We start from the raw sequence: 26,324 nt of genomic DNA, 5'->3' as shown, positions 1-26,324 counted from the left end.
GACGCAGTACACTAATTGGGTGTCCACGTGCTCAAGTGTGCTCATTGACGAGGGGAAAAATATAATAAAACTTATTTGGATCTTTTCATGTGTCAACTGTTTCACTGTCAATCTTTTGTCATTGTCGACCTAGACATTGTCTGTGAGCTAGAGTCTTTTGTAAAGTATTAAGTAAGAATATTTAACTGAAAGGTGCTGAGATCTGAGGATATGTAGAACAGAAACTGAATTTCAAAGGCTTGAACATGATTACACTGTAGCAGGGCAGTATTGTGCCTTGGGTGGTCTGCCCTCACATGTGTGACAAAGTGGCAGATGTATGAAGCCTTAAAAAGAGATAAATGCGAGGGTGATAAGGAGAGATAAACGTCCAGCCAATCACCTGCTAATTGCCATGTTACAGGCTGTGTTTGAAAAAAGTCAGTAAGGAGCTGATTGGCTGGACATTTATCTCTCCTTATCACCCTTACATTTATCTCTTGCTAAGGCTTGATACATCTGCCCCAAAGAGCGGGCTAGGTAAAGAATTACTAAGAACTGAGCATGTCCTTATGGCACAATGGACAGCTCTCTGGCAAAACTCCAGGGACCCTGCAAGTCAAATGCACATACCAACCCAGGCGAGACAGTGCTGTCCCTTCTGCCTTGCAGCCTGAGCAGGGCCACCGCTTGCACACTCCTGATTACAGCCCTGATGAGCTTTATCCAAGTTTTCTGATTTTTCTTCCACTGTGTGAATACATACTTTTGGATTAATGTTTTTGGGGTAATTGAGAATTTATTGCGTACTTTTCTGGTTCATGAGCAGATGCTTATTGGTGTAAGAGGTTGTTTATTTTACGCTCTTAGAGGAGAACATCTAAAGCTGTGTGCATACTAGATCAGGGGTGGTCAAAGCAGTCCTCATGTTTTCCAGACCACCTGTGGATGTGTAGAATGTGCCGTTAGGAATGAATGCAGCACATTTGATAAGGTGACCATTAGTAATGACTACACCTGTGCACCAGCTAGGTGGTCTGGAAAACGTGAACTGTTCGAGGACATGGTTTACAGCAAACTAAGCCTGGTGTCATCACATGCTACTGCAGGAGTGCGCATATCAGCGGTACACACTGAGCCATATAGGTGATATGCTTGTCTTATCCGCCCAGCCAGACAGCATGTCGCTCAGTGTGTACCCAGTTTAAAATGAGGATGTAACATAATCATAAATGTTCCTATGCAACTCAGGGTTGTCTGCTTTGTTGCTGACCATTCCACAGTGTATCTGGGGGTAATTAATTTTCTGAGGGAAATGAAGATACTGTATTCCATTAATATAGATAGGCGATGTATAGTACAGATATGATCACGTGAGGCCTTCTAGCATTTCTGTCATCCACCATCTCTGCAATATGGGCCTTTTTAACATATGAGCATTCATTCGCAATGTTCCTGACACAGCTTCTTGAATAAAATATTCATACTTTACTCAATCAATAAGAGGAGGTGGATTCAGAGCAACACACACTGAGAGAGCAGTTTGATAAGTTGGATGAGAGGGAGATCTAGAAGTATTAGAAATGAGTTTGGCCTTTTAGACATTAGGGATGATTAAATAATTCACTGCCTTATTATTCTGTGCTGTCTCCGTGGAGTGTTGGGAAGGAAGTGGATTCAGTAAATGCAAGTCTTTTGAAAGACTAGTTTTCCTGCATAGAGACTGCAACAGTTGTGCAATCTCCTAGGTAGGCATATTTCACCTCAGTACAAGAATTTTTTTTAGCAGAAAATTACCCACCAGGATGGATCAAAACTCTTTTCACATCTGTTTGTAAATTACATCCTTAGTGAACATTATTTTCATTAATCACAGATTAAGGTGCGGCATTCTCCGATTGGCAAGGAAAGGACAAAAAAGTATACTAATGAAAGAGAAAAAGAAACTGCGCTGATCAAACCAGTCAGTATGTAGGGTAATAGGTCAAAAACACAGATGCACAGATCAGTATCTGAATATTATTACACCTCATCATTTTCAAGAATTGGAGAAGGAGAGCTGCTTTTGCCAAGTTGGTCCAAGGTGTGATGGAATCAATGATTTAGTCTTATGTACCTTAAAGGAATACAATATACCAAAGTATTCATTCTAGCACCCTGCATCTTTCAAAACATGTGCCTGGGGTGTAGCTCTCTGCTGTGGTGCTTGTAAAGCGCAGGTTTGGCCTGCAAATCAGCGCTGAACTACAGACCAAACTGTGCTAGAAGCACCACAGCAGCGAGTGACACCCCAAATCAGTGGTACAATGCAATGTACTTAGGGGTCTATTTACTAAGATGGGAGTTCTATTGACGATGGGATGTTGCTCATGGCAGACATGTCATGATTGGGGGGGGCGCTTCTAGCAAGGTAGTCAGTGCCCCACGGTGTAGAGGGCATCATGGATCGGTTGTTTTTGGAGAAATCTGATACTGTTTGTGAAAAAGAACTTGCACTGAAAACCTCATTCCAAAATCGAGACTACTTCTACAGTAAGAAAATCAATGTGCAGTATTGGCCAAGTCATCGTCCCAATCTACATTACATTAAGCACTAGTAGGAAGGGCTAGAAAGGTGTGCACTGTGTAAGGACCCAAGAGTTGTATGTGCTTTACAAAGGAAATGGACAAATATACACTGGGAACATTTACTGAATGTTGTTGAATTTACAATCTCATGCGATGGTATATGCAAAGGATTTTGCAACAATGTACTAGAGTTGTCTTGAAATAACCAATTGTGTGTTGTTATTTTGTACTGTCAAAACACTTATGAGTTCATGGTATTGTTTATTTTTATATTATTCGAACAGAATAATTGAACGATTTTTCTTATTTTTTAATAAGTTTATAAAATAATAACATTTGTTGACAGTGGAGAACAATAAAGTTATGTATTGAAAATTATTTATCAAAAGACTTGAGCACTACTGTAGGTGTAAAGGGTGTGGATCAGTTGGTCACCAGCAAGTTGTTAGACAGTCATTAGGTCGACATGGGTTAGGTCCAGTGGCGTAACTATAGAGGGTGCAGGGATGCAGCTGCTATGGGGCCCGAGGACCAGCAGGCAGTCCCCTGCATCCTCTATAGTTACAGCACTGGCTGCTACCTTTTGAATATTTTTTTAAAATAATGTAGGGCGGCGCTGTGCTGAGTTAAGGACTCGGCACTTCCTGGCTCGGAATGCATTGAGGACGGTCACGGGTGCTGTGCTGCTGGCGTCCTAATAGGGCAGGCTGCTTCGAGTGCCAGACTAGAGGGTGCTGCGCCTGCCCCATCCATTTGCCGGGCGCTCGCTGAGATTGTTACAAGCAGGCACCCGGCGGCTCCTGTAGGGACATCTGAGTGAGAGCGGAGAAATGTTCTCACAGTCATCACTACCCGCCGCAGCAGCACAGCGGAGAGCCGGGCAGGCAGCTGTTCATCCGGACCGTGCTCACACCTGGGCCAGTGCAGTCCACACTATCTGAGATCAGGTAACAAGGGATGAGGGAAAGGGGAGATTACATGATCAATTTAAAAAACTTTGTGCCTGCTTCCCATTTCACCTAAATATTCCTACTACCCCTGTGACAGCCTGCCCCTCTCCCCCACCTGCGCCTGCCTATCCACCCCTCCCCCCACCCTGTGACAGCCTGTCCCCCTCTCCAAGCAGCACGTACCTGCTGCCCCCCCCCCCCCCCAGGAAGTGATAGCCTGCACCCCCACTCTTATGTGTGTGTGCCTGTGACCCCCTTTCCCTGCAAGTGACAGCCTGCCCTTACTTCTCTCAATCTGACACACCATCTTCTTAATTCCTTCTCTCGCCTCCTTATCCCCCCTTTATTCCCCCCTCTTAGTCCCTGACATCCTGTCTGGTGGGGGGCCCATAGCAAAATCTTGCTATGGGGCCCATAAATTTCTAGTTACGCCTCTGGTTAGGTCGACAGGGTCATTAGGTCGACATCTGTTAAGTTGACAGTGAAAAGGTCGACATGGGGTTTTCACTGTTTTTTTTACCCAAATGTCGACACAGTCGACATGGACACAGGTTAAAGTGCACCGCGTCCCTTCGCATGGCTCACTGCGCTCGCATTGAATGGGGCTCGGTGGCTCGCAATGCTCGTCACACTATTTTATTCTCCCACCTCACCTTAGTGGATGTAGGGCATGAAATACTGCCTGTCGGCTCAAAAAAACTGTGAAAAACCCCATGTCGACCTTTTGACTGTTGACTTAACTTTTGACCGATTTTGACCTAGACTCATGTGGACCTTCATGCATGTCGTTCTAGACACATGTCAACCTAATGACTGTGAAACAACTTGCTGGTGACCCAATGGCTGTATAATAGGGTAATGGCAATGAGTGAGGTTTCAGTGGCTAAATGTGTGTTAGACTTTTTTGTTCTTATATTTACATGGCGGTTACATACTTCATTGTGTCCCACTGAAATGTGAATTAGGCTGCATACACATTAGATTTATCATATTTAAACAATATTATTATTGTTTATTTATATGGCGCCACAAGGGTTCCGCAGCGCCTGACAATACATAGATGAGAAAAAGAACAAAACAAGGAAATGTTGATTTACAGTACAAATGCAAATTAGGACAAGTACATGGTAAATAAAAAAAGACCGTTGCAGCAGCGGACACCGACGCAATTATAACAGTGGCAGATATATATTCTAAGAAAAGCACATGAGGAGAGAGGGCCCTGCTCGTTAAAGCTTACATTCTTAATATGCTTGATGATGACCAGTCCTAATGACATTTTCCTGCATATCTTCTAATAACGTTAATGATCCGTGCTCCCGTCATTAGTCATTAGTGATGTCCTTTGTCTGTACATGTAGCTCAGTTTGACGATATTTTCAACAATGGCATGCTACTTGAATGCGGTCACTAACAATATTGTTAGTCAAATCGATCAGTATGTATGCACTGAGAAGGGGTATATTCTATGGTCCCGGCGCGGGGGGGGGGTTTGTACGGCGAGGATGGATTTTTTTTGTGAGGAAAAGCCATCATCGGCAGCCACTTGCTGTATGCAATGTCCTGAGGAAATCCTTGCCAATTCCCCGGAATGGCGAGGTTCGCGTCAAATGCAGCGAGCCTCACCGTTTTGATGGGCGCACTCGCCATTTCCACTAAGCTTTTTAGAAACAGCGAGGTGGAAACAGTGAGTGAAGGGGGGTGGGTTGAATACTGAGGGCAGGCTATGACGGCGATCAATAGGCACTGCTCACCATCCTAGTGCGCCTAAACGGCATTGAATATACCCTTATATAATTTGTCCAGGAAAATCGTTGATGACATTGCATTGTTTGTCATCAAGTTTGTACTCCGCTTAAGATTGTAGGTGCCTATAGCTCCAAGCTGGCATCCTAATGTGCTTCACTGAGGGCCTGAGGAAGATCTAGGTCATACATTTTAGGAAGTGTCAAGAAGCTTTGGGAGGGATGCATATTTTTGCGTTAAATACATGCAAGTGGCAAGAGGATCAGATGGTGTAGTACTTTAGGAAGTACAAGGAGTGTTCCATGAGCAGCTGGAGTTGTACAGGTGTTAGCATGCTTGGCTACTTTTTTAGGCATCCTCTCCTGGAGTACTCACAGGCAAGGTCCCAGTGGAGAGTACAGGAGTGTTGCAATACATGATTGGTGCCATAGCGCAGCAGGGATGGGGACCGCAAGGAGTTAGTTTGTTGTAAATTGTATAATTAAGCCTCCATCCCTTTCCACGTCACTGGATAAGTGTGCATGATCTGAAATGTGTGCGTCTCCGGGCATTCCCACAATGTAGGCTAATAAGTGTCTTTCTAAAGGTCTAGTAATAGATTTCCGATTGCATTGATATCTGCACAAATTGAATACCCCCATAGTGGCCGTAGAAGTTTCTGTACATCAGGCATTCCCAACCATGGTCCAACTGTTGCAAATTCACAATTGTGAGCAATGTTTTTGTACTGCACATGCGCAGGGTGCGAGCGGCCACAGAGAACAGAGTGTTTGACGGGCGCTTGCACCCACCATTGCGGCCGGGGTCACGCATATGGGAACGCATGGACGTCCCCATGGAATCACCCTGTGACGTGGGTGCCGAGGGTGGCCAGCTGACATCACCAGACTGTCAGCTGGCCGCCATTTTCTCCTTAGGAATACATGCAAAACTAAGACACCTTAGAGTGCCTTAGTTTTGCGTGTACCTTCACATCATTTGGTGGTTGGTGACCATCAAAAGATGTGGGTGTTTCCCCATAGGCTGCGAATGGATTTTTATGTAAAACATCCATTCGCTGATTTCGGCCTGTGAAGGGCAGGCGAAAAATTACACGCAGCGCTGCGAGTCAACCAGAATAACCCCCTATAGCTGGGTACACACCTGAAGATTTATCTGTTTAATCGGTCTGGTGGGAAATGGACAGAAATGATTGTTTGGACAAATTTGTCAAATCAAATGGATTTAACCAATGACTATGGTCTTTGGTTCTCATATGCCCCCATATAATTACTAGGTTTTTGTTCCCACCACATAGATTGGACAGATAAATCTATAGGCATGTACCCAGCTTAACAGTCCAACTTTTAGTGATATCCTTACTTAGGCATAAGTGAGTTAATTAGTACCTCAGTTATTTTGATTTAATAATCTTTGCTTATGCGTGGTTATTACAGAAACCTGTAGTTTTCTTTAAGGACCACGGGTTGGAATAGCTGCTCTACATCATGGGTTCTCAAACCAATACCTCCCAATGTGGCCCATTCCAGGAGGGACACAATGCTCTGTTTTTGGACTTCCCTCTTAATTTATGGTTGACATCACCTGTTTTGAACAGGTTGATTGGAAATGCGTTTCATCACAGGTGATGGCAATCGTTACTTAAGAGGAAAGTCCAGGAAAAAGCTTCCTGCCTCTCCTGGAGAGGTATGCTCAAACTTCATCCTCAAACAGGTCACGTTTTTAAGGTCACCTAGCAGATACACATGTACATTCATTATTTATTGACACGTTTTTAAAAGGCCCACAGGTGGATATCATTATTCCACTTGTAATTCGGCGAGGTGACCTGGAAAACATGAACGGTTTGGGGTCCTGAGAGGCTGAGGACCTACAGCAAATAGTTATTTGGCAGGCTGTGTCGAACCCTGAAAGCAAATCCGGTTTTATCGACCGGAATCCATTCTGCCCATAAACCACTTTTGTATTTCTGTATGATGCAGGCAGTAACATAGCGTTCTAGGCTGTTACACTGGTTTATTGTAATTGTTTGAATTATGCTTTGCTGCAACATTGCTTATAACTTAGTTTCAGAGAAGTATAACTTTTAAGAGAAAGCGCAAAAATCTGTTTTTTTATGTAATTAAAAATATACCTAATTTTTTGGGCCTGCAGTTACACATCACATCAACCACACTGAACTGAAAGACATTATTAATTTCTGTAGATGTGCAGGAATAGATTTAATTGATTTACAGCCTACTCTGGGATACCCTTTTTATGGTAGAGATATGTGGGTAGGGTTTATTTAATTTATCTACCTGGACCAATTACATACCAGATATGATTACCGTGCTTTGGGCTTAATTCAGTACAGATCCCTTATATGTTCTGTATCGCAGTCTCCCCATGCAGGATGAGTCCTGCAATCGCATAGTAAAAATGCAATCACCTGTGCCCAAATGACAGACACAGGCGTGTCTCCCCCTTTTTCCAGGAGTTACCAGGCAATGACAGGCAGCCTAAGTTAGGTTCGACCTCCTCGGGTTGCTGTCACAGAGGGGCATTGTGACTTCCTCTTAAACTGCGATCGCATTGTAAATGCATTCAGGAGGTGGTATGCGCCTCCTCCTGCATTTGCGTTGCTGTGGATCGCATATGCTAAGCTGATGCCAGCAGCTTATCATATGCAATACCTGCCGAATCAGGCCCTTAGCTTGCCGTAGACTGAGCATAGGTGATCTATGAAGGTGAGCTACAGCAAGGTATATACACAACATGTTATTTAGCAACTTCTTGTTGTAACTTTAGGTGCTGCGCGTGTCTGGGGTGTTGCGGCCGAAGGGAACTAAGACCACGGACTGTATGGCTGGGACATCCTGAGAAAAGAGAACAGAGGTATCCGCGAAATGTTATCAACAATCAAAAATACAACTTCTTCACATTCCTGCCAGGGGTAAGACTATATTCCATTATCTTACACGATTCATTATACACTGTGTCCCAAGCCAGGAAATAACCATGACTGAATCAGACTGCTTTATGCTTACTGTAGCACAAATATTACTGCCAATTATATATAATGCCATGCTGCTCCCTGGCCTAAATCTCCATACAGCTAGAACGCATGGAGTCACAGAACACGTGTTGCACAGACGTCATAGAACCCCCATGGAACTGATCATCAAATTATATTTTGCAACTATATGTAAAAATTTGATGTTTTGAGGAGTGTGTTCAAAATATTCGTAACGTTATCAGTGTAGTTCTAAGATTACAATGCTCCCTTGAAAAATCTAGTGGTAAATTAAATGTTCTATAACTACAGGTCAAAGTACTCATTTATTAGCTGAACTGTGACCCCACAGCAGGCTCCCGATGTGATATAATTAAACTGCCGGAGGCAACAAGGCCATCTGTGGCAGCAGTGCTATGTTTTGTCTTTAGACCTCTAGGTTTTATGTAGCAGTATGAGTTGCTGACACTTCTGGGTTGCTGTGTTTTGTGGTCACATCAAGCAACCTTGTTTAAAAATATCAGCTTTTCTCTTATGCAAATAACTTCCTGCTGCTGCTCTCCCAATGCACTGCAAGTGGCACGGCAGTGTCCTGGGGGCACAGTGTCCTTCATTAACAACCTGGGAAGGAGGGACAGCTGCGCGCACAATTGATCATTTTATGCGGTTTCCTCTGTTATGCTCCCAATTGTTTAAGAGGGATCCATTTTTAACAGCAGGAACATGAACAGCAGACACGTGCGGGGTTTGAGATCAATTATTAATCATCAATGTCTGCTAGGAATTTCTAAGGAGTTCTCAATGCGCTCCTAATTCATTGAGCGCGTCTACTAAAAAGTGCTAATCCTGTGTTATATCCGTGCATTATATCTGCAAATGCTATTTTCTAATGACAGCTGTCAAGATGTATTACTAACACCGCTTAAAAAGTGTGTGTGTGTGTGTGTGTGTGTGTGTGTGTAAAGGTATCCTTGTCATCTATGGCATTCTTATTAATAACTATTGTTATTGAGCATGTGTGTGTGTATATAGAGATACAACAAAGATTAATATATCTTAGTTGTAATTTTTTTAAATATATGTTTCAGGTCTACATATAATTCACTCCCCATGAGTTTGTAGTGCCAGATTTCTTATATTTATAACACTCTGCAGATAGAACTACACATTCTACACTGTGGCAACTTTTAATGGTTGTGGATTGATAGATCTAAAGCAGGCACGTCCAACCTGCAGCCCTCCAGCTGCTGTGAGGCTACACATCCCAGCATGCCTTGCCACAGTTTTGCTATTAGGGCTGCTAAAATGATGGCAAGGCATGCTGGGATGTGTAGTTTCACAACAGCTGGAGGACATGTATTATCTACAGGGTCTAGTTGAACAGTCAGAAGGCCAAGAAGGTAAAATGTTGACAATCATAAACTCGATATTCAAAAGGGCAGCAATCAAAAGGTTGACATGAGGTTTTCACTTTTTTGGGGCCAATGTCGACATAGACCATCAATTAGTGTAATGCTTACATTCTCCCTCTACTGTACACTGACATGGATGGTGAAGTATGAAAAAAGTCCAAAAAATTGTGGAAAAATACTGTCAACATTTTGACTCTGTAGATCAGGCATGTCCAACCTCCAGCTGTTGTGAAACTACACATCCCAGCATGCCTTGCAATAGTTTTATCATTCCCTAATAGCAATACAATGGCAAGGCATGCTGGGATGTGTAGTTTCACAACAGTTGGAGGACCGCAGGTTGGACATGCCTGCTGTAGACCTTTTGAATGTCGACCTTTTGCTGTCCACCTACTAACATCTATCAACTGGATACAACTTTTAATAATGTTTGCTGTAGTCCTTTTACATTGTGGGTCGTTATCCGGGAGGTAATGCAGTTCCATCTGAGTGGTAGGGAGCAGCGTTTGGAGTAACTGTATAAAAGATTAGGACTTTGTTAATAAACAAATATACCTCTTTATTTTTAGATACTTTTTAATCAGTTCAAATACTTCTTCAACCTGTACTTCTTGCTGCTGGCTTGTTCTCAATTTGTGCCTGAAATGCGGCTTGGACCTCTCTACACATTTTGGGTTCCTTTGGTGAGTAGGTTATGTTCAATTTTTTTTTTTTTTTTTTTTTTTTTTTTATAACTGCATATGTCCTTCTCAGATATAAATTGCTTCATCTTAATCCCATTTTTTTTTTTTTTACTTTTCCCAAATCCACAAAAACATGTTTTTGTTTTTTTCAGTGATCCTTATTTCTGGGAACCGCAATTTATTTTTCTGTGGTCCATGCCTGTTGACTGTAAATAATATCCTGCCGGCTCCTGGATAGTTTGTACATGAATGCCGCTACTGTTGGTGTAACTATTCAGGCACAGCAAATGGCATAGGGATAGCCGAAATGCATACGGTGTCCATTATAGTTTTAACCAAAGCATTGCATACACGTGTCAAAGGCTGTGGTGTTCTGGTTTGGATTGCTTGACCATATTTTTATATTCTGCAGGGATTCGTTCTGACTGTCACCATCATACGTGAAGCTGTGGAGGAGATAAGATGTTTCATACGTGATAAAGAAGTCAACTCTCAGATCTACAGCAAGCTCACGACGAGAGGTCAGTCTGGTACTTTGTCTTTAATGTCTGCTGCTGTTTGTCTGTCCCCAAGTGAGAGCACTGAGCCTGTACTTACTGACTGCACATAAAGCGACAACTGGAGCTCTACTCCTCTATGGTCTTTGTGTATGCTAGGGATGGGAACCTTTGACCCTCCAGGTGTAATTGAACTACACATCCCAGCATGCCCTGCTACAGTTTTGCTATTTGGCCATTCTAAACTGTTGCAGCTGGAGGGCCAAAGGTTCCCCATACCTGGTGTATGCCATATTGCAGGATGCATCAAAAAACTGGAAAACACTGTAAAGCACCATACACCCGCGGCGACACCGCTTTTCTGCAGCGCGAATGCTCAGCACATAGCGGGACACCTGCTCGGCACACTGCAATGCTGTGTGCTGAGCATTCGTGCTGAGCGGGGCTTTGCCGATTTTTTTATGTTTTAGATATTTCCATATTATTTTAATCCGCAGAAGCTGCCTATGTGCCATGCCTGTTTTGCAAATAAGATTTTATGTAACGGAACAAGTCGCAAAACAGATGCCTGGTGCTACAGAATCACACAGAGCTCACACGTTTTGTATAATGTCACTTGTATCGCATGGAATGTAGATATGTGGGGACATATCTGTTTATTTGTGTTTTGTGTGGAAGAATTTAAAATGTTTGCTACTTTTGTTCATAAGTGATTATCTGCTTTTTTATTTTTATACATCATACTTAATAGTAAATCTTTTTTTCACTAACAAAAAGTTCTTATTCTTGTGCCTAGTGCAAGTGCGTAGGAGGGTATGTACAATGGAATCGGTACATCTGTCAGAATGAACTTAGGTCTACAGTCATTAGGTCGACCCCACTAGGTCGACTGGCAGGAAGGTCGACCTGACTTAAGGTCGACATGGGCCAAGGTCGACATGACTTAAGGTCGAATTTGCATAAAGGTCGACATGAGGAAGGTCGACTGGTCATAAGGTCGACATGGGGTTTTCACTGTTTTTTTATCCGAATGTCGACATGGACACAGTTGGCAATGAGAATCGGACCCTCGCTTCGCTCGCAATGCTTCGGGCACGGTGGCTCGCTTCGCTCGCCACAGCTTTAATAACCTCCTCCACGCCCTAATGGATGGTAGGGCATGAAATACCGCCTGTCGGCATATGTCGGCTCAAAAAACAGTGAAAAACCCCATGTCGACCTTCCTCATGTCGACCTTTATGCAAATTCGACCTTAAGTCATGTCGACCTTGGCCCATGTCGACCTTAAGTCAGGTCGACCTTCCTGCCAGTCGACCTAGTGGGGTCGACCTAATGACTGTAGACCTAAGTTCATTCTAATAGATGACCGCTTCCCTGTACAATATGGTTGACATAAGCCTGGCACATTGGCTATTTGTGTAGTGCTGCACAGTACAGGCGTAAATCAGATTTTTATTTGTGCAGCTTTATAGAGCCTCCTATTGAAGAATAATAATATATTTATCATCAAATGCCTACATAAAATATAAACCGTTAACGAAATTCAAATGTAAACCATACAACATAAACAAAACAAGATTGAAAAAAACCCATCATGAATACAGAACAGAACAGTATTTCCCCACCAAATTTACAACTAATATTCCCAACTAAATTGTCCGTGGGAAGAAACTCTCTAAAACGACAAGTCTTACACAAAACGGAGCGATATCTCCTATTTGTTGGTAATAAGGAGAACAGCTCTCCACTAGGATGCGGGGGATACTTTTGAGAGGAGCCTTTTTTTCATATACGTAATTGATGCTTGGTAAAGCAACCCCAGATATTATACTGGCCATCATTACAACTCTCTGAAGAGATTTACGCTCGGCAGCAGAGCAAGACTTTCAATAATGGGAGAGTAAATCTTCACTAGTGTTCCCTTACACATACCAGATGATAAAATATGAATTCATTTGCAAAGAACTTTGTATTTGCCCCATTGTATTGAAACCTTTGATAAAGTTGTTTGTTACACAATGAAACGCGTCTGAAGCACTCTTTTTGGAAACATCAGAGGACTCTTACCACTATCTAATGGAAACCAGCTTTGATCCCCCACTTCCAATGGGGAACTTACTCCCTTACGCATTGCCTTTTGGGATAACACTTACAAAATGTGGACTTATCCACTTACTTGCTGTGGAGGCCACATGCTGCTATTTCTAACGCACCTCCAGCGGTAACATTTCCCGCCAGGTTACGGATGCTAACAACGATCTCTTTTGAACCCAGAAGTCCATTTTATGTAAGATTTGTCCAAATTTTCTTAGCGCTATCTATCAGTTTTTTTCTCTATTTATGAGGAAACTACTATTCCCTAAGATAGCAGCTGTACAATACCCCTCACACAGGTGCCAGGTTTGCCTCAGTAACCCCTGCTTTGCATATTTGCCCCATTGTATAAGAACAACTTATAGACACTCATAAGGACCTGCTCACCAACTATTCACTTATAACACTGGTTATAGGGTCTGAGGCAGTAATTGTGGAGAGAGCTTGTGGTTTTATTTACTCTCCTGGGGGCATGTGAGCCACTAACTGGCTGGTAAGCGACATGTAAAATAGACCAACTTTAATTCATATAAGCCAGACATTGCTAATAAAGACAGAGCACAAATAACCTAATGACAAATGACGTGCTTCCATCATACAGTAGGAGCAATGAAAAATCAATATGCAACTCAAGGATCTTGCAGTCACAATATTATTCTTTAGTCATCCTGACCAGAATTGCCAGACCTGTGTAATCCTGTTCCTGTATAGCTGCTGATGTCACTGGCACTGGTCAGGATCATTTACTTGGATGAGTCATTGATGGGGAAATGAATGCAGGATCACACTTCTATCCTAACCTAACCTAACCTGGCTAATGGATATTATGACCTGTAGAATTGTATTTGCACTTTTTTCTTTTTATTTTGTTTAAGAAGTGACCAATGAGCATAGACTAGCAGGTATTATATCCAAGGCATTCATTAAAATAAAATATGATTCACAGAAAGGAATAGAGCGGTGTCCAAGTGATCACAGACCTATGTTATTACTGGTATTTCATAAGGAGATCAGCTTTAAATGGCTGCACATCCTGCTAAATACTCCCGAGCTCTCCTGGCGGTAGTCTGTTTTGTATAATGAGGTAGTAGTAGTACGTTTATTTATAAGGCGCCGCAAAGTGTCCGCAGCGCCGTACATAGCAAACAAAAAAAACAAATTACAAGGTAACGTACAGGGTTTGTTGAAAGATACAGTATAAATAGGGGTATAGCTGGTAGAACTAAAATCAGCATCAGTTCAGGTAGGTGCAAGTAGGTGTCAAAATTGTCAAGGAGAATGAAGATGAAGTAGAGGAAGGGAAGAACAGGACAGGAGGACAGGTGAGGTAAAGAGGTAGGGTGAGTACGTGAGGAAGGAGGGCCCTGCTCATAAGAGTTAACATACTAAAAATAGGTGGGTGGACGAACAAAATACAATAGGATAAGTAGGAACGGAGGGGAACGGAGGCAGGATAGGAGGATCAAAAGAGGTTAGGAGGAGGGATAGGCTAGTCGAAAAAAGTGGGTTTTGAGGGAGCGCTTGAAGGAGGTAAGGGAATCAGATAGCCTGATGGGTGGCGGGAGGTTGTTCCAGTGCAGGGGGGCAGCGCGAGAGAAATCTTGGACACGGGAGTGGGAGGAGGTGATAAGGTGAGAGGTCAGTCGGCGGTCAGCGATGGAGCGAAGAGGACGGGAGGGAGTGTGGATAGAGATCAGTGAAGAGAGGTAGGGAGCTGTGGAGGAGGAGAGAGCCTTGTAGGTGGTGGTGAGGAGTTTAAAGAGAACTCGGAAAGGAATGGGGAGCCAGTGAAGAGATAGACAGAGGGGGGAGGCGGAGGTAGAGCGGCGGGAGAGGAAGATGAGCCTAGCAGCAGCGTTAAGAATGGATTGGAGAGGTGCGAGGCGGCTCATAATCAACCAACCAGCTCTCTTAACAAGCGTTCTGCGCTCGATGTGCTTCCCTGTTAGGGGTGTGGCCTGTTATTGGTATGCTGAGGGTGGAGAATATATTGCAGGCGGCTATCCCTTGATCATGCAGTCCTTCCTAGTGGCCATTCATAAAGCAGAACATTGTCGAATACTACGAAAATACACCTAGTTTTCATTTGTGACCACTGCTGTGGGTAGACGCGTGGCAAATTCTCATGTTTTAAGACCCAAATGTGATGCCCTGCAGTACAATACAGATTGCATTTAGTGGCCTTCCTACTTTGCTAATTTCTGTAACGATGGATAAGGAAAATTCTAGATCTGTCACAAGCTATTTACATTTTTTGTATACAATGTGTGTGTATAGGAACAATCCTGTGAATGAAGGGGATGCGCTGAACCTCTGGGAGGAAGTGGGGAACCCAACTCACTGGCTGTAGGTGACTTCCACTGGGATCAGTAGATGGTCATCATTGACCCTTTTGGCCTGATACTGGTTGTCCCTTTAGTGCAAGGAACTGCTGTGTAACCTGAACAGAAGAGTAAAGGCATAACTCACACACACAAGACACATAATTTGGTGTCACCCACAGCTTCCACAAATGGCGCACACATCAGTGACGTCAAACGCTTTCATGAATCTCCCCCTGATTTATCATGGACCAAATATGTCCCCAATATGAATTGACTTCTTAATCATATTGAAATGGGCAAGAGTATGGAGGTTTCCAGTGAGAGACAGGGCATAAGGTTACAAAAGGGACAGCTGTGTGAAAATAGCGCTAACCGTACCATTCTGTAACTGGTGAAACTTGATAAATTTGGCCCAAATGCACTCCCTATATTACTACCTCTCCCTGACACCAAGGACTAGCGGAACAATTCCCACAAAGAAAGGTGGGGCTATTCAAAGACCCTAAGAGTTACAGTCCAAATAAGGGGATAAGGAAAGGATATTTATCCCACTTGCAGTACTGTAGTCATTTTTTTTCTATAACATGTTTTTGTTTGTTTTTATGTATAAAATGATATAAAAACATAGCAAACCTACGTTGTAATAAGCGTCATTGTCTAATGTCTGCTTTCATGACTGGACTGCCGCCTGTTTGCTATGCTTGTACAGATGGATTGCTGAAAGGTAAATCCGAGGAGGGTACCTGGGCCAGTTAGTTTTTGAGAACAGGGCAGCTTTTGTAAAGAAGTCACATAGGCTGCCAACCAACACCCCCCCCCCCCCCACCCATTTATTTTGGGCTGTGAATGTATGTACTTGCGCGGGTGATACTTTGTTATATTGTCATTACTGTAAATAGCCACATATCTTCAAAATGTAGGATGACCACATTGTCTAGTGGCAACATATATCTGTGTATGCGCATAGCAGGGAAATAAGCATATATGCACAGACAATATAGACTTTGTTTATTTTTTGCCATGGAAATAATCACGTCACCCTTTTTTTTTTTTAAATAATAATATAAAGTATCTTTCCATGCATTGTTACACAGGTTTTGGTTTTGCATTGTATGAATACAAATTACTATATAAATTTGCATTGTACTCTTCAATTCTTTTGTTTCAGGTACTGTGAAGGTCCGCAGCTCTAGCATACAAGTAGGAGACCTCGTTATTGTAGAAAAGGTATGTTTCTTGATTGCGTAACCTCTTGTCCTTAACACTGCAGGTGTGTGTGTGTGTGTGTGTCTAGTTAAATAAAAGCTTGATATATTCTCATACTTCGATCAAAATATTAACGCTTGTAAACCAGCTACATGGGTCTCTGCTTTAAAGTTAAACATCATTAAATTGCAGTTGGGAATACATGCACTTACCTTGCTGATACAGATCAGATGTGACTACTACTGTACCTTTTGAGTCTCCTTTCCAGGAGAAGCCTGGAGAGCAGACTCTACTTGCCCCTTTGGGGTGGGGGAGGGGGGGTTGGTTTTAGAAATGGTTGACCACTGGTAGGTTTTTACACATTCATTCACCTACATTAGCACTAATTAATGCGGGTGCTGGACGGGGTCCCGACAGGCATTCACCCGATGTTGGGATCCCGACTGTCAAAACACTGACAGCCGGGTTCCCGACGGCCATCAGCTATTTTCCCTCGTGGGGGTCCACGACCCCCATAGAGGGAGAATAGAATAGGTGGTGAGCATAATGAGCCACCGTGCCCGCAGCGTGGCGAGAGCAGCGAGCCCGCAAGGGGCTTAGTTGCGCTCACCATGCTGTCTGGGTCCGGCCAGTCGGGATAATGACTGTCGGGGTCTCGACTGTCGGACCCCTATACCACACCCAATTAATGCAGTATGGCTGAGGAACAATTTTATATATGATGGTACATAAATTATAATGTTTGTTAATCCTTTTTGGTTTAAGAATTAAAGTATAAGGTATTTTGTGAAGCTCTGATATAGTGAGGTAAATCACAGAACTCCCATGTGTGGGCCTGGTTTAGAGATGGGCACTACTGCCACCGCTGCTGCAGATGTGTATGCAGCAGTGATTGCGTACAATGAAGCAGCATCAGACGCATATAAGAGGATTTGTCTGAGTGTGGCATAACCCTATGGTCACTCAGAATGTCCACCAACACGGAGATGCTGAAATCGTTGGTTTTGCTTATGTGATTGCAGTCTGTGACTTGGCATGAAACTGGTGGTAACACACCTGCGTTTGAGCCACCCACTCCCCTGTTACGCCCCATCAAACCAATTCCTATCACTCACGCAAAGGAAAGTATCACTGCCCTTTACGTGCGCTAATACTGCTCCCTCCCCTCCTGTATTATACTTGGGTCGTGGGCTGAATGACATGGGCACTGCTATCTATCGGTGCTGCTATCTACATGATAGCAGGGCAATATGCAGGGCAGAAGGATGGCTTTCATACATGGTAATTACAGTATTCGTTTTATTCTATACCGACACCTGGGAATATACTGTATAAGTTAAAAAGACCATGTGTACAATACGTTTTCTGCAAAATTTTATTTTTCAACTCAATCCACAATAGGCCATATTGTGACCCATTTCTCCTAAATTGGGCGCTGAGAGAGAATCGTGTTTACACCTAATTACATGAAAAATAAACAGGCTCTAATAGTAACTGTGGATAATTTAAGTGATTTATTAATGTGCCTCACTCATTTTCCATATGGTGGAGGCCCTCAGAGTGATCACTTGCTCCTGGTAAATTGATAGCTTGCAGTCCAGTAATGATCAGCCCACACAGAGGCTCAATGGAGGCACGGTGGAGGTTATTCTGGTTCACACGCAAAGTCCTACTTTAAATGCCACTGCACATGCACCGCGTATGCGGGGAGGAAACCATTTGATGGTCGACTGACTATCGAATGATTTGAACAGTGCAGGCAGATCTAATGCTGTGTACACATGGTACATCGCATAGACATCGAATGGAGATAGAACATGTTTTTAAGCTTTGTATCCCGATTAGTTGCCGATGCGTGCTCCTGTTCAGCTGAAATCGGAAAGCCAAATAGACAGTGCAGCAATGACTGTATAGTGCAGATTGAATGTAGATAGTATGAATTGTATGTAAATAGCACGTGAGTTAGCAAAGATTGCATAGCAATCAAATGTTATGGTGTGTACACACGGTACAATTCAGCATACAATTTTGACTATATAGTAAAAATCGCATCTGGATTGCATGCAGATTGCACAGGTTTTTTTTAACCTTACGATCCGTATGTGTGCTCCTGCACAGCACAAATCAAAGCCAGATAGACAGGGCTGCATTACCTATATAGTACATATCTGTACTATATAGTAAAAATTGCTGGCGTGTCTTCTGGCTTGCTGTGGGTTTTGATCCCGATGCGATCTGATCGAGAACGAATAGCACGGCCGATGACCGTGTGTACACACCATTAGTCGTATAGCAAAAGAATCTCACTGTGTGTACACACCCTGGTATCTTAGATCCACTGATGTCAGCTGCCCGCCCCCCGCACCCACGGCATTGCCAAATTACCATGGGAATGCCCAGCGTTTTCATGGGAACTGCATGTGCAGACATTTAAAATTAGCCCGTGTGTGTGACTGGTGCACTTAATACTATGTATGTTTTTATTGTACCTTTGTTCATTTTCCTATATGGAAACTTTGTGAAAAGTTTTGTAAACTAACCGTTTATGTTTTTATTTTTTATAGAATCAGAGAATACCAGCTGATATGATATTCCTAAGGACATCAGAAAAAAATGGTAACACGCTCACTGCGGTATTTTATCCCTATTTTTTTGTTACATTTATGTATACAGTGACTGTTGTCACTATATATAGTGTTGTTTTATTGTATAAGACACTTGTTTTTGAGAAGTTAAAGTGATGAAAAGGAATGTAAATCCCAAGTTATCTAGATAAAAACTAATAAAATGATGTAAATGATGACCACTTCAAGCCGGATTTCTTAACCGAGGCATTAGACTGGAGCACATGGAAAAACTTTGTGTGTGTGAATGGATCTGCAAATACATCGCTATTTGCAATGCATACACAATTTTGCAGTGAACATTTATTCTTTCTATCTGGGCGGTAACTTTTTGATCACTCTTTCTCTACTAAGCAATCCGTGCTGAATTAAGCCCAGTACTTCATGTTTCGGTTGCAATAGCTCAAAGCAGTAGGTGACGTCCAGTAGGTGATGGGAATAAGGTCTCAATGAAGCATGAAAAGTAACTTGTGTCACCTACTGCTAGGTTCCTGCTTTCTGCGCACTGATCAGCTGGATGGAGAGACGGACTGGAAGCTGCGCCTGCCTGTGTCCTGTACTCAGAGACTTCCCACAGCAGCGGTAAGTAATGATTGTATTTATCACATGGCATGTTGCTGTGAGAGATCCTCAAAATATCTGCTAAAAATACCAACCTCGCTCACAGCGACTGTTCTTGAAGTATAAATAAATACAAATACAGCCAAGTCAATTAAGTGAAGATTAGTTACATATTGCTCCCCAAAAAAGAATAGTCGCTGTGAGCATTTTTAGCAGATGTTTTGAGGATCTCTCACAGCAACGTTGACACTCAAAGGGTTAATATCCACATAGCTTTTTCTCCAGGAGTTTTTCTGCAGTATAATAATTTATTCTGTAGATTATAAATATAAATCTATATGGCTGTAAGTCTACCACACTGTGCAGGACCGCTGGGTCTGTAAAGGTGTGGCGGGTTTTGTTTATTTATTTATTTATTTTTTGGTTAAACCTTTCAAGGGAGATCTAAACAATCTGACTAGATTGCTTAGAAAGTAAGCACATGCAGTTAAAATCTAGTCAAATTGCTTAGCAAGTGACTGCAAATCTCTCTGTGTGTACAGAATGAGAGATAGTGATTGAGATCTCTCATTCTGAACCACTACCTGGCCTTTTGTTTTGCTTAAGCAAATTTGCTTAGCAAAATCACTGCATGTGTATTAAGGGGCATACACATGTATGAGATCTGTGCTAAGCAATTTTGCTGGTGTCAAGATCTCCCATGGAGAGCACACACACACGCAGAGATTTGTGCTAAGCAATTTTGCTTAAGCAAAAAAAGTCAGGGTAGTGGTTCAGAATGAGAGATTGCGATCAGTATCTCTCATTCTGTACACATAGAGAGATTTGCAGTAATTTGCTAAGCAATCTGACTAGATTTTGACTGCATGCACTGACTTAGTTAGCAAGAGATATTTAATCTCTTGTAGCATACACACAGAGATCTGTGCTTACTTTCTAAGCAATCTAGTCATATTACTTAGAAAATAGCACAAATTTGCTCCGTGTGTACACCCCTGCATGCGATAGCGACATGCAGGACCGCGCATCGTAATCGCTCCGGGCATTCACACAGAGAGATCTGTGCTTACTTTCTAAGCAATCTAGTCAGATTGCTTAGAAAAGAACACAAATTCGCTCTGTGTGTATGCCCTATGTGTTCCCCATGGGTGATCTGGACACAGGGAAATCTCCTACCCTAAATAAATCGCTTAGTACACATCTCTACATGTGTATGTCCCTAATGTGTTGTAAAACAAAATATTTAATAAATAAATATGTACACACACACTGTAGAGAAAATGCCTTGCAGCCGTGGGACACTGACAGGCAGATTGTACAATTTACCTGGCTTAGGGGGATCCCTTAACCTTTTTAACTATAATACTACATTAAATTAGTTTGTGGTATATGCTCACACATACATCTAGGTAAACTGCAGCAATAATTTTTCCATTTAAAAAATACCGTTTATAAAACCCCAGCAGAAGAATGAAAAGCTTTGAGATAACTCCATAGTCTATTTGCAGGGAACTACTGTAGTAATGGCAGTCTGCTGCTGTAATAAACATTCTGTACTTGTTTCATACTATCAGAATACAGCGGTGTCTTCCTCATTCATTACTGCTCAGTCAGTGCTCCTCTGACAGATTAATACTTATTGCTCAAAAATCCCTGGATTTATTTACTCATGCACCGACCCATTAACCCCATATTATGCTAACCATGGGTGCAACTTAAATGGAGCATCGGTGGTTCGCTTTACTTCATCTGTCAGCAATAAGTCCATGTCCCGGGGCTGTCCAGATGTTTCATCTTTTTCAGATTACACTAAGGACAGAGACCAGAATAACTGCATACATTGCGGCTATGGGGAGATGTTTATCTTTGCCACCCCTTCCAGTATTTGTCTAGTGTTTCACGTCTTGGTAGGGGAACCTTCAAGTATTGGCCTCTCTTCATTACATATAATGTGAAGCAATTCTCTACAGATGTTCCTCCTGTAAATAAATCTGTTGCCATGCTTGATGATGATGATGATTTGTTGCTTTTTCACTCTGAGCATCAATTTTTTGCATTCTGAAAAATAGTAATGTTTAAAAATAGCTATCTTTTATACTCTAGACTAGGGATTTACAACCTTATAAAATTTGCGTCACACGAAACAAGATTTTAAAATTGCCAAGGCACCCCATCAGTCCCCCATGGAAAAACCACACACACACATTAGCTCCCATGGGGAATTAAACAATACACTGGTCCCCTCACAGCAATTCCACATGTTGTCCCCCCACAGTAATTATACCACACACTAACTGTCCCCTATAGTAATGGCAACACATTGTCCACCAAATTAATTCTACCACCCCCCAGTAATTTCACCACAGACATTGTCCCTCATAATAATGGCACACCGTCACCCATAGTAATTCCATGTGTTGCCTGCCTCCCATCCAACAGTCATTCCTAAAATTGGCTAAAAAAACACTGGCCCAAATCTGTTGATACTTGGCGAATGGGATGGCAATGTTGTGTGCATGACCTAGGCGTCGCCCCACGTCATATGGAGCATGGACAAGGCTGTGGAAAAGCTGCCTGCACTGCCTGATAGTGATGATGATGGCAGTTGGGCTGCAGGCATCTCTGACAGCAGCACATATATGCTGCTCTAGAGGAACAAAACTCAGAGGCGCTCTCCAGCGGTTTCTGAAGCTGCAATGATCAACATTTGCCGGATAGAATTGGCAATTCAGTTCTGTGAAACAGATTTGTTCTTCGGAATGGAATAATGTTAACCCTTTGAGTGCCAAGCAAATTTGTCAAAATAGGTGTGAAAATTGCCAAGCAAACCTCTTTATTAATCTGAATGACCTGTAATGTTTACCTCATACAGGAAATATTATCTTTTTTTTACACAACATTTTTAATTTGAATTTATATAACAAATGAGAGTGATGCTGGCGTTTTTAGCCATATATATATATTGCAGGAATGATGAATGCACTAACATGGCACGCGACGCGACCGATGCGATTTTGCCATAGGGTTCAATGTTAAAATATAGCAATCGCGTTGATCGCGTCGGTCTTGTGCCATTATAATGGCACAAGATGCGATGGACGCGATTAACAACATTTTACATAGCAAACAATGGGAAATGGGCCAATATGGGCCATTTCTCATTGTATATGCCCCCGTCATGGCTATTAATTTGTGGCCCCCCATTGTGAACGGCACCCCACGATTAACGCCAACCCGAAGCGTGGCGAGCGCAGCGAGCTTGCGAGGGGCGGCGGTACGCGTCCTTCGACCTTTTCATACCCCTACTATCCACGTCGGCGTGGAGTTGAGAATATAAAGTTTGGCGAGCGCAGCGAGCCGAGCGGACGCGTATACCTGTGAAGTTATGTGCGTCCCCTCGATTTGGTCGCATGCGATGCGATCAACGCGATTTTTCCGACCCAAACAAAATCGGTGTGGCGTTCTAGGAAACAAGTACCCAAAAATGCCTGCTTTGTGTTATTTTATGTTATGGTATACATTAGTGATGCGAAATGTGCAGACAAATTAAAATGTAATAAGTGCCATGAAGGCATTCTAAAGGGAAACCATTACAGTCTACACTTACTTATACTTATGTTCTATGCTTGTAGGACTTGCTCCAGATCCGATCTTATGTGTATGCAGAAGAACCCAATATTGATATCCATAATTTTGCTGGAACATTCACAAGGGTGAGCCTTGCTTTAACCACCAGATTTGTGTGTTTTTGTGTGAAAAAAGATGTCCTTGCATTTCTGTCAGTGTGTACCAATTGGAGCATTAGACATTTGTTAATATCCACCACCATGAACGTATGGCTTCCTACGGAGTAATGATCATGACAATTTATACTGCATTAGCACTTGGGAAACCTATTCCTAAGATTATGCTTCATATAATGGACCTTATTCTGGTTGACTCGCAAGGCTGGGAATTTTGCAGCCTTGCAAGTCCACCAAACGCCGCCCGCATGGCCGAAAGCCCTCCCCCATTCCGCAATGCCCCGCAGGCAATGGAAAGGATGTTTTGCATAAACATCGATTCGCAGCTTGCGTGTGGGGAGGAAATCATTTGATGGTTCCATGGGAATGCCCAGCGTTTTCATGGGAATGCCCATAATCATTATTAATCAATTCGCCGTGGCCGCTCGCACCAAACGGTATAATGGTTTATGCGCACACCCAGGGCCGGTGCAAGCCCTGTCTGACCCGGTCCACAGGGGAGGCTTACGGGGGAGGGGGGTTGTCAGCGGGCACCACCTGCGGATTACAAGGGGGGGGGGGGTGCGCGCGCCTCTGTGCGGCTGACTAGCAAGGGGGGGAGGGGCAGCCGGCGCCTGCAGCAGATTGCTGCTGTCTAGCAGGGAAGGGGGAGCAGCGGCGCCTGCCACTGATTGCCAACTAGCTCCAGGGGAGGGAGATGTGTGCGGGCGCTTCCCCGCCGAAGATTTACTTTACTGTGACGACCAGCACAGGGGGGGGAGGGCAGCGGGCTTAACACTGCTCCACGGGTGGGATGCAGGCAGGGGCGGGGGGGAGGGCGGGTGGCATATGGCTCACCTGCTCCCTGCTGGTACGAACTCCTGGGTCAGGTGCCGTACTTGGCAGCGCAGAGCTTTCTTCTTCCTGCTCTCCTGCAGCTCTTTACCACCCTCTAGTGGCCGGCGCCCTAGGCAAATGCCTAAAGCTGCCTAGTGGTGGCGCCGCCTAGTGGTGGCGCCGGCCCTGTGCACACCGTCGCTCCACTGTGTGAATACGCGGGGGGGAGCAAATGGACCAGAATAAGGTCCATTGTCCTTTTGGACTTGCTCAATGAAAATGTTGTATGAAAAACCTTTTCAAACATTAAAATACTAAATCTATCAAAAATAAATATTATTCCTATTTATAATTCCTGTAATAAATAAGTATAAAAAGGCAAAATGTTCCTATTATGTTAACTGGAATAGTAAATTCTAACTTAAGTCATGCAGGGGTTTTCATTGTATGTCATTTGTATATATGCTTTTATGAATATTTGGCCACTCCTTTTTATATCACACATGTTTTTGCTGTGTCTTAAGGCCCGCATACACTTGTCCAACTTATCCTAAGGACAAGTCGGACCCAATTTCCCACATGAAAATTGGCTCACATGATGTGCCATTTTTACATGCGATAAATCGTGTGTAATACTCCTGGGGAGCTGAAGGTGGGAGGCAGGAGATTTAAAAAAAAAAAAAAAACACATTCATTAGAATGGACGGCCACTGATTGGCTGAAGGAGGTTTCTTAGCCAATCAGCGGCCGTCTGCTGGTCACAGCAAAGCGGTGATAGAGCCTCTTCTGCACGACGCTCGGAGATCAAAATGATACATCACAGGTTCCCTAAATCAGATGTGTCAAACACTTTCGATTTGGGCTCGATCTCGTCATGGCCAGCACTAGCAAGTGGGAGCAGCTAATGTCTACTCTGTAAATCAAAGTTACCTGGAGAATATAAATATGTGACCATTACAGTAAAACTAATCATTAATGTAGTGTTTTAAAATGTTGTATAAAAGTAGATGCAAGTTTAACATTTCTAATTTGAGGGGTATGTAATTGGTCCCGTTTTTTTGGCTAGCTGAGAAAACGTGACGATTGGTCGAAAAGGCGTGGGCAAAAAATGCCTAAAAAATGGGCGAAAAAAGGGAAAAATGGTTGGATTTGCTGATCCACATGTTTTTTGCCTGTGCCAGATTGTCACCCAGGTGAAAAATCAACACCATATTGTAATTCCAGCTGAAAAATATCAAAAAATGTAATACTTTTCTTTGTGCTTTAAAAAAATATATAGTTTTATTATATCCTTTTTTTTATTGTGTTTTTATCATAATGTAACTGCTTTCTTTGAGGGCTATGCTGTCATTTGTTCCACAGTGTCTAGGCCAACAGTCAAAATGTCGACCACTATTGGTAGACACATGCATTAGGTCGACATTCATTATTTAGACATGGGCAACATGTCAGACATTTTTAATGATTTGTTTTTTAATTTAAATTTACTTTTTCACACTTCACCATCCCAGTGGGCATAGTAGGAGAATATAATAGTGTGTGTGTACCAAGCACAGCGGAGCACTGTGCCCGAAGCATGGCGAGCACAGCTGTACACTAATACGGTGGCTATTTCGACAATGACACAAAAAAAAATGAAAACAACATACTTTCTACCTTTTCCATGTCAACCTTTTGCTTGTTTCTACCTTTCGATCATGTCAACCTTTTTCATGTGTTGAACTTATGCCTGTCCACCTATAGTGGTTGTCCTGGACACTGTCAACCCTTTGAAGGGGGTTATTCTTATACATTAGTACTCTGAAATATATATATATATATATTTATTTGTATACATATTCTCTCTCCATAGGAGGACAGTGATCCCCCAATAAATGAAAGTTTAAGCATCGAGAACACTTTATGGGCTAGCACGGTAATCGCTTCAGGTACAGAGAAACATTCTTTTGCCTTAAGAATGCATGTTAACAATTTAATCCCTCATTCGTTTCTCTCTAATTGAAAATAATTGGGTCTGTCATTCAGAAAATGAGTGCCCAAATTAGTTGGTGATGGCGGGGGTTGGTGTTTTCCCTCTCCTAATGGAGCTGACACCACAAGAAAAGTCACCCCCCAGGGCATTTTAT

General features: G+C 42.8%; 1 protein-coding gene across 1 annotated transcript in view; it reads left to right on the top strand.

Moving 5' to 3' along the window:
• The window catches only part of ATP9A (ATPase phospholipid transporting 9A), a 97,207-nt gene that overhangs the window by 13,465 nt on the left and 57,418 nt on the right, over positions 1-26,324 (top strand). Inside the window, exons 2-9 of the mRNA XM_083146502.1 lie at positions 8,034-8,178; positions 10,220-10,333; positions 10,746-10,854; positions 16,417-16,475; positions 19,019-19,070; positions 19,566-19,660; positions 23,272-23,352; positions 26,051-26,126. Coding sequence (XP_083002628.1) covers positions 8,034-8,178; positions 10,220-10,333; positions 10,746-10,854; positions 16,417-16,475; positions 19,019-19,070; positions 19,566-19,660; positions 23,272-23,352; positions 26,051-26,126 — 731 coding nt within the window. The remainder of the gene's footprint in view (positions 1-8,033; positions 8,179-10,219; positions 10,334-10,745; positions 10,855-16,416; positions 16,476-19,018; positions 19,071-19,565; positions 19,661-23,271; positions 23,353-26,050; positions 26,127-26,324) is intronic.

Source organism: Crinia signifera, chromosome 6 (genome assembly GCF_055691185.1).
Source record: "Crinia signifera chromosome 6, ASM5569118v1, whole genome shotgun sequence".
Lineage (NCBI taxonomy): Eukaryota > Metazoa > Chordata > Amphibia > Anura > Myobatrachidae > Crinia > Crinia signifera.
The sequence above is the reverse complement of the archived record's forward strand: the minus strand, read 5'-3'. Positions and strand labels throughout refer to the sequence as shown.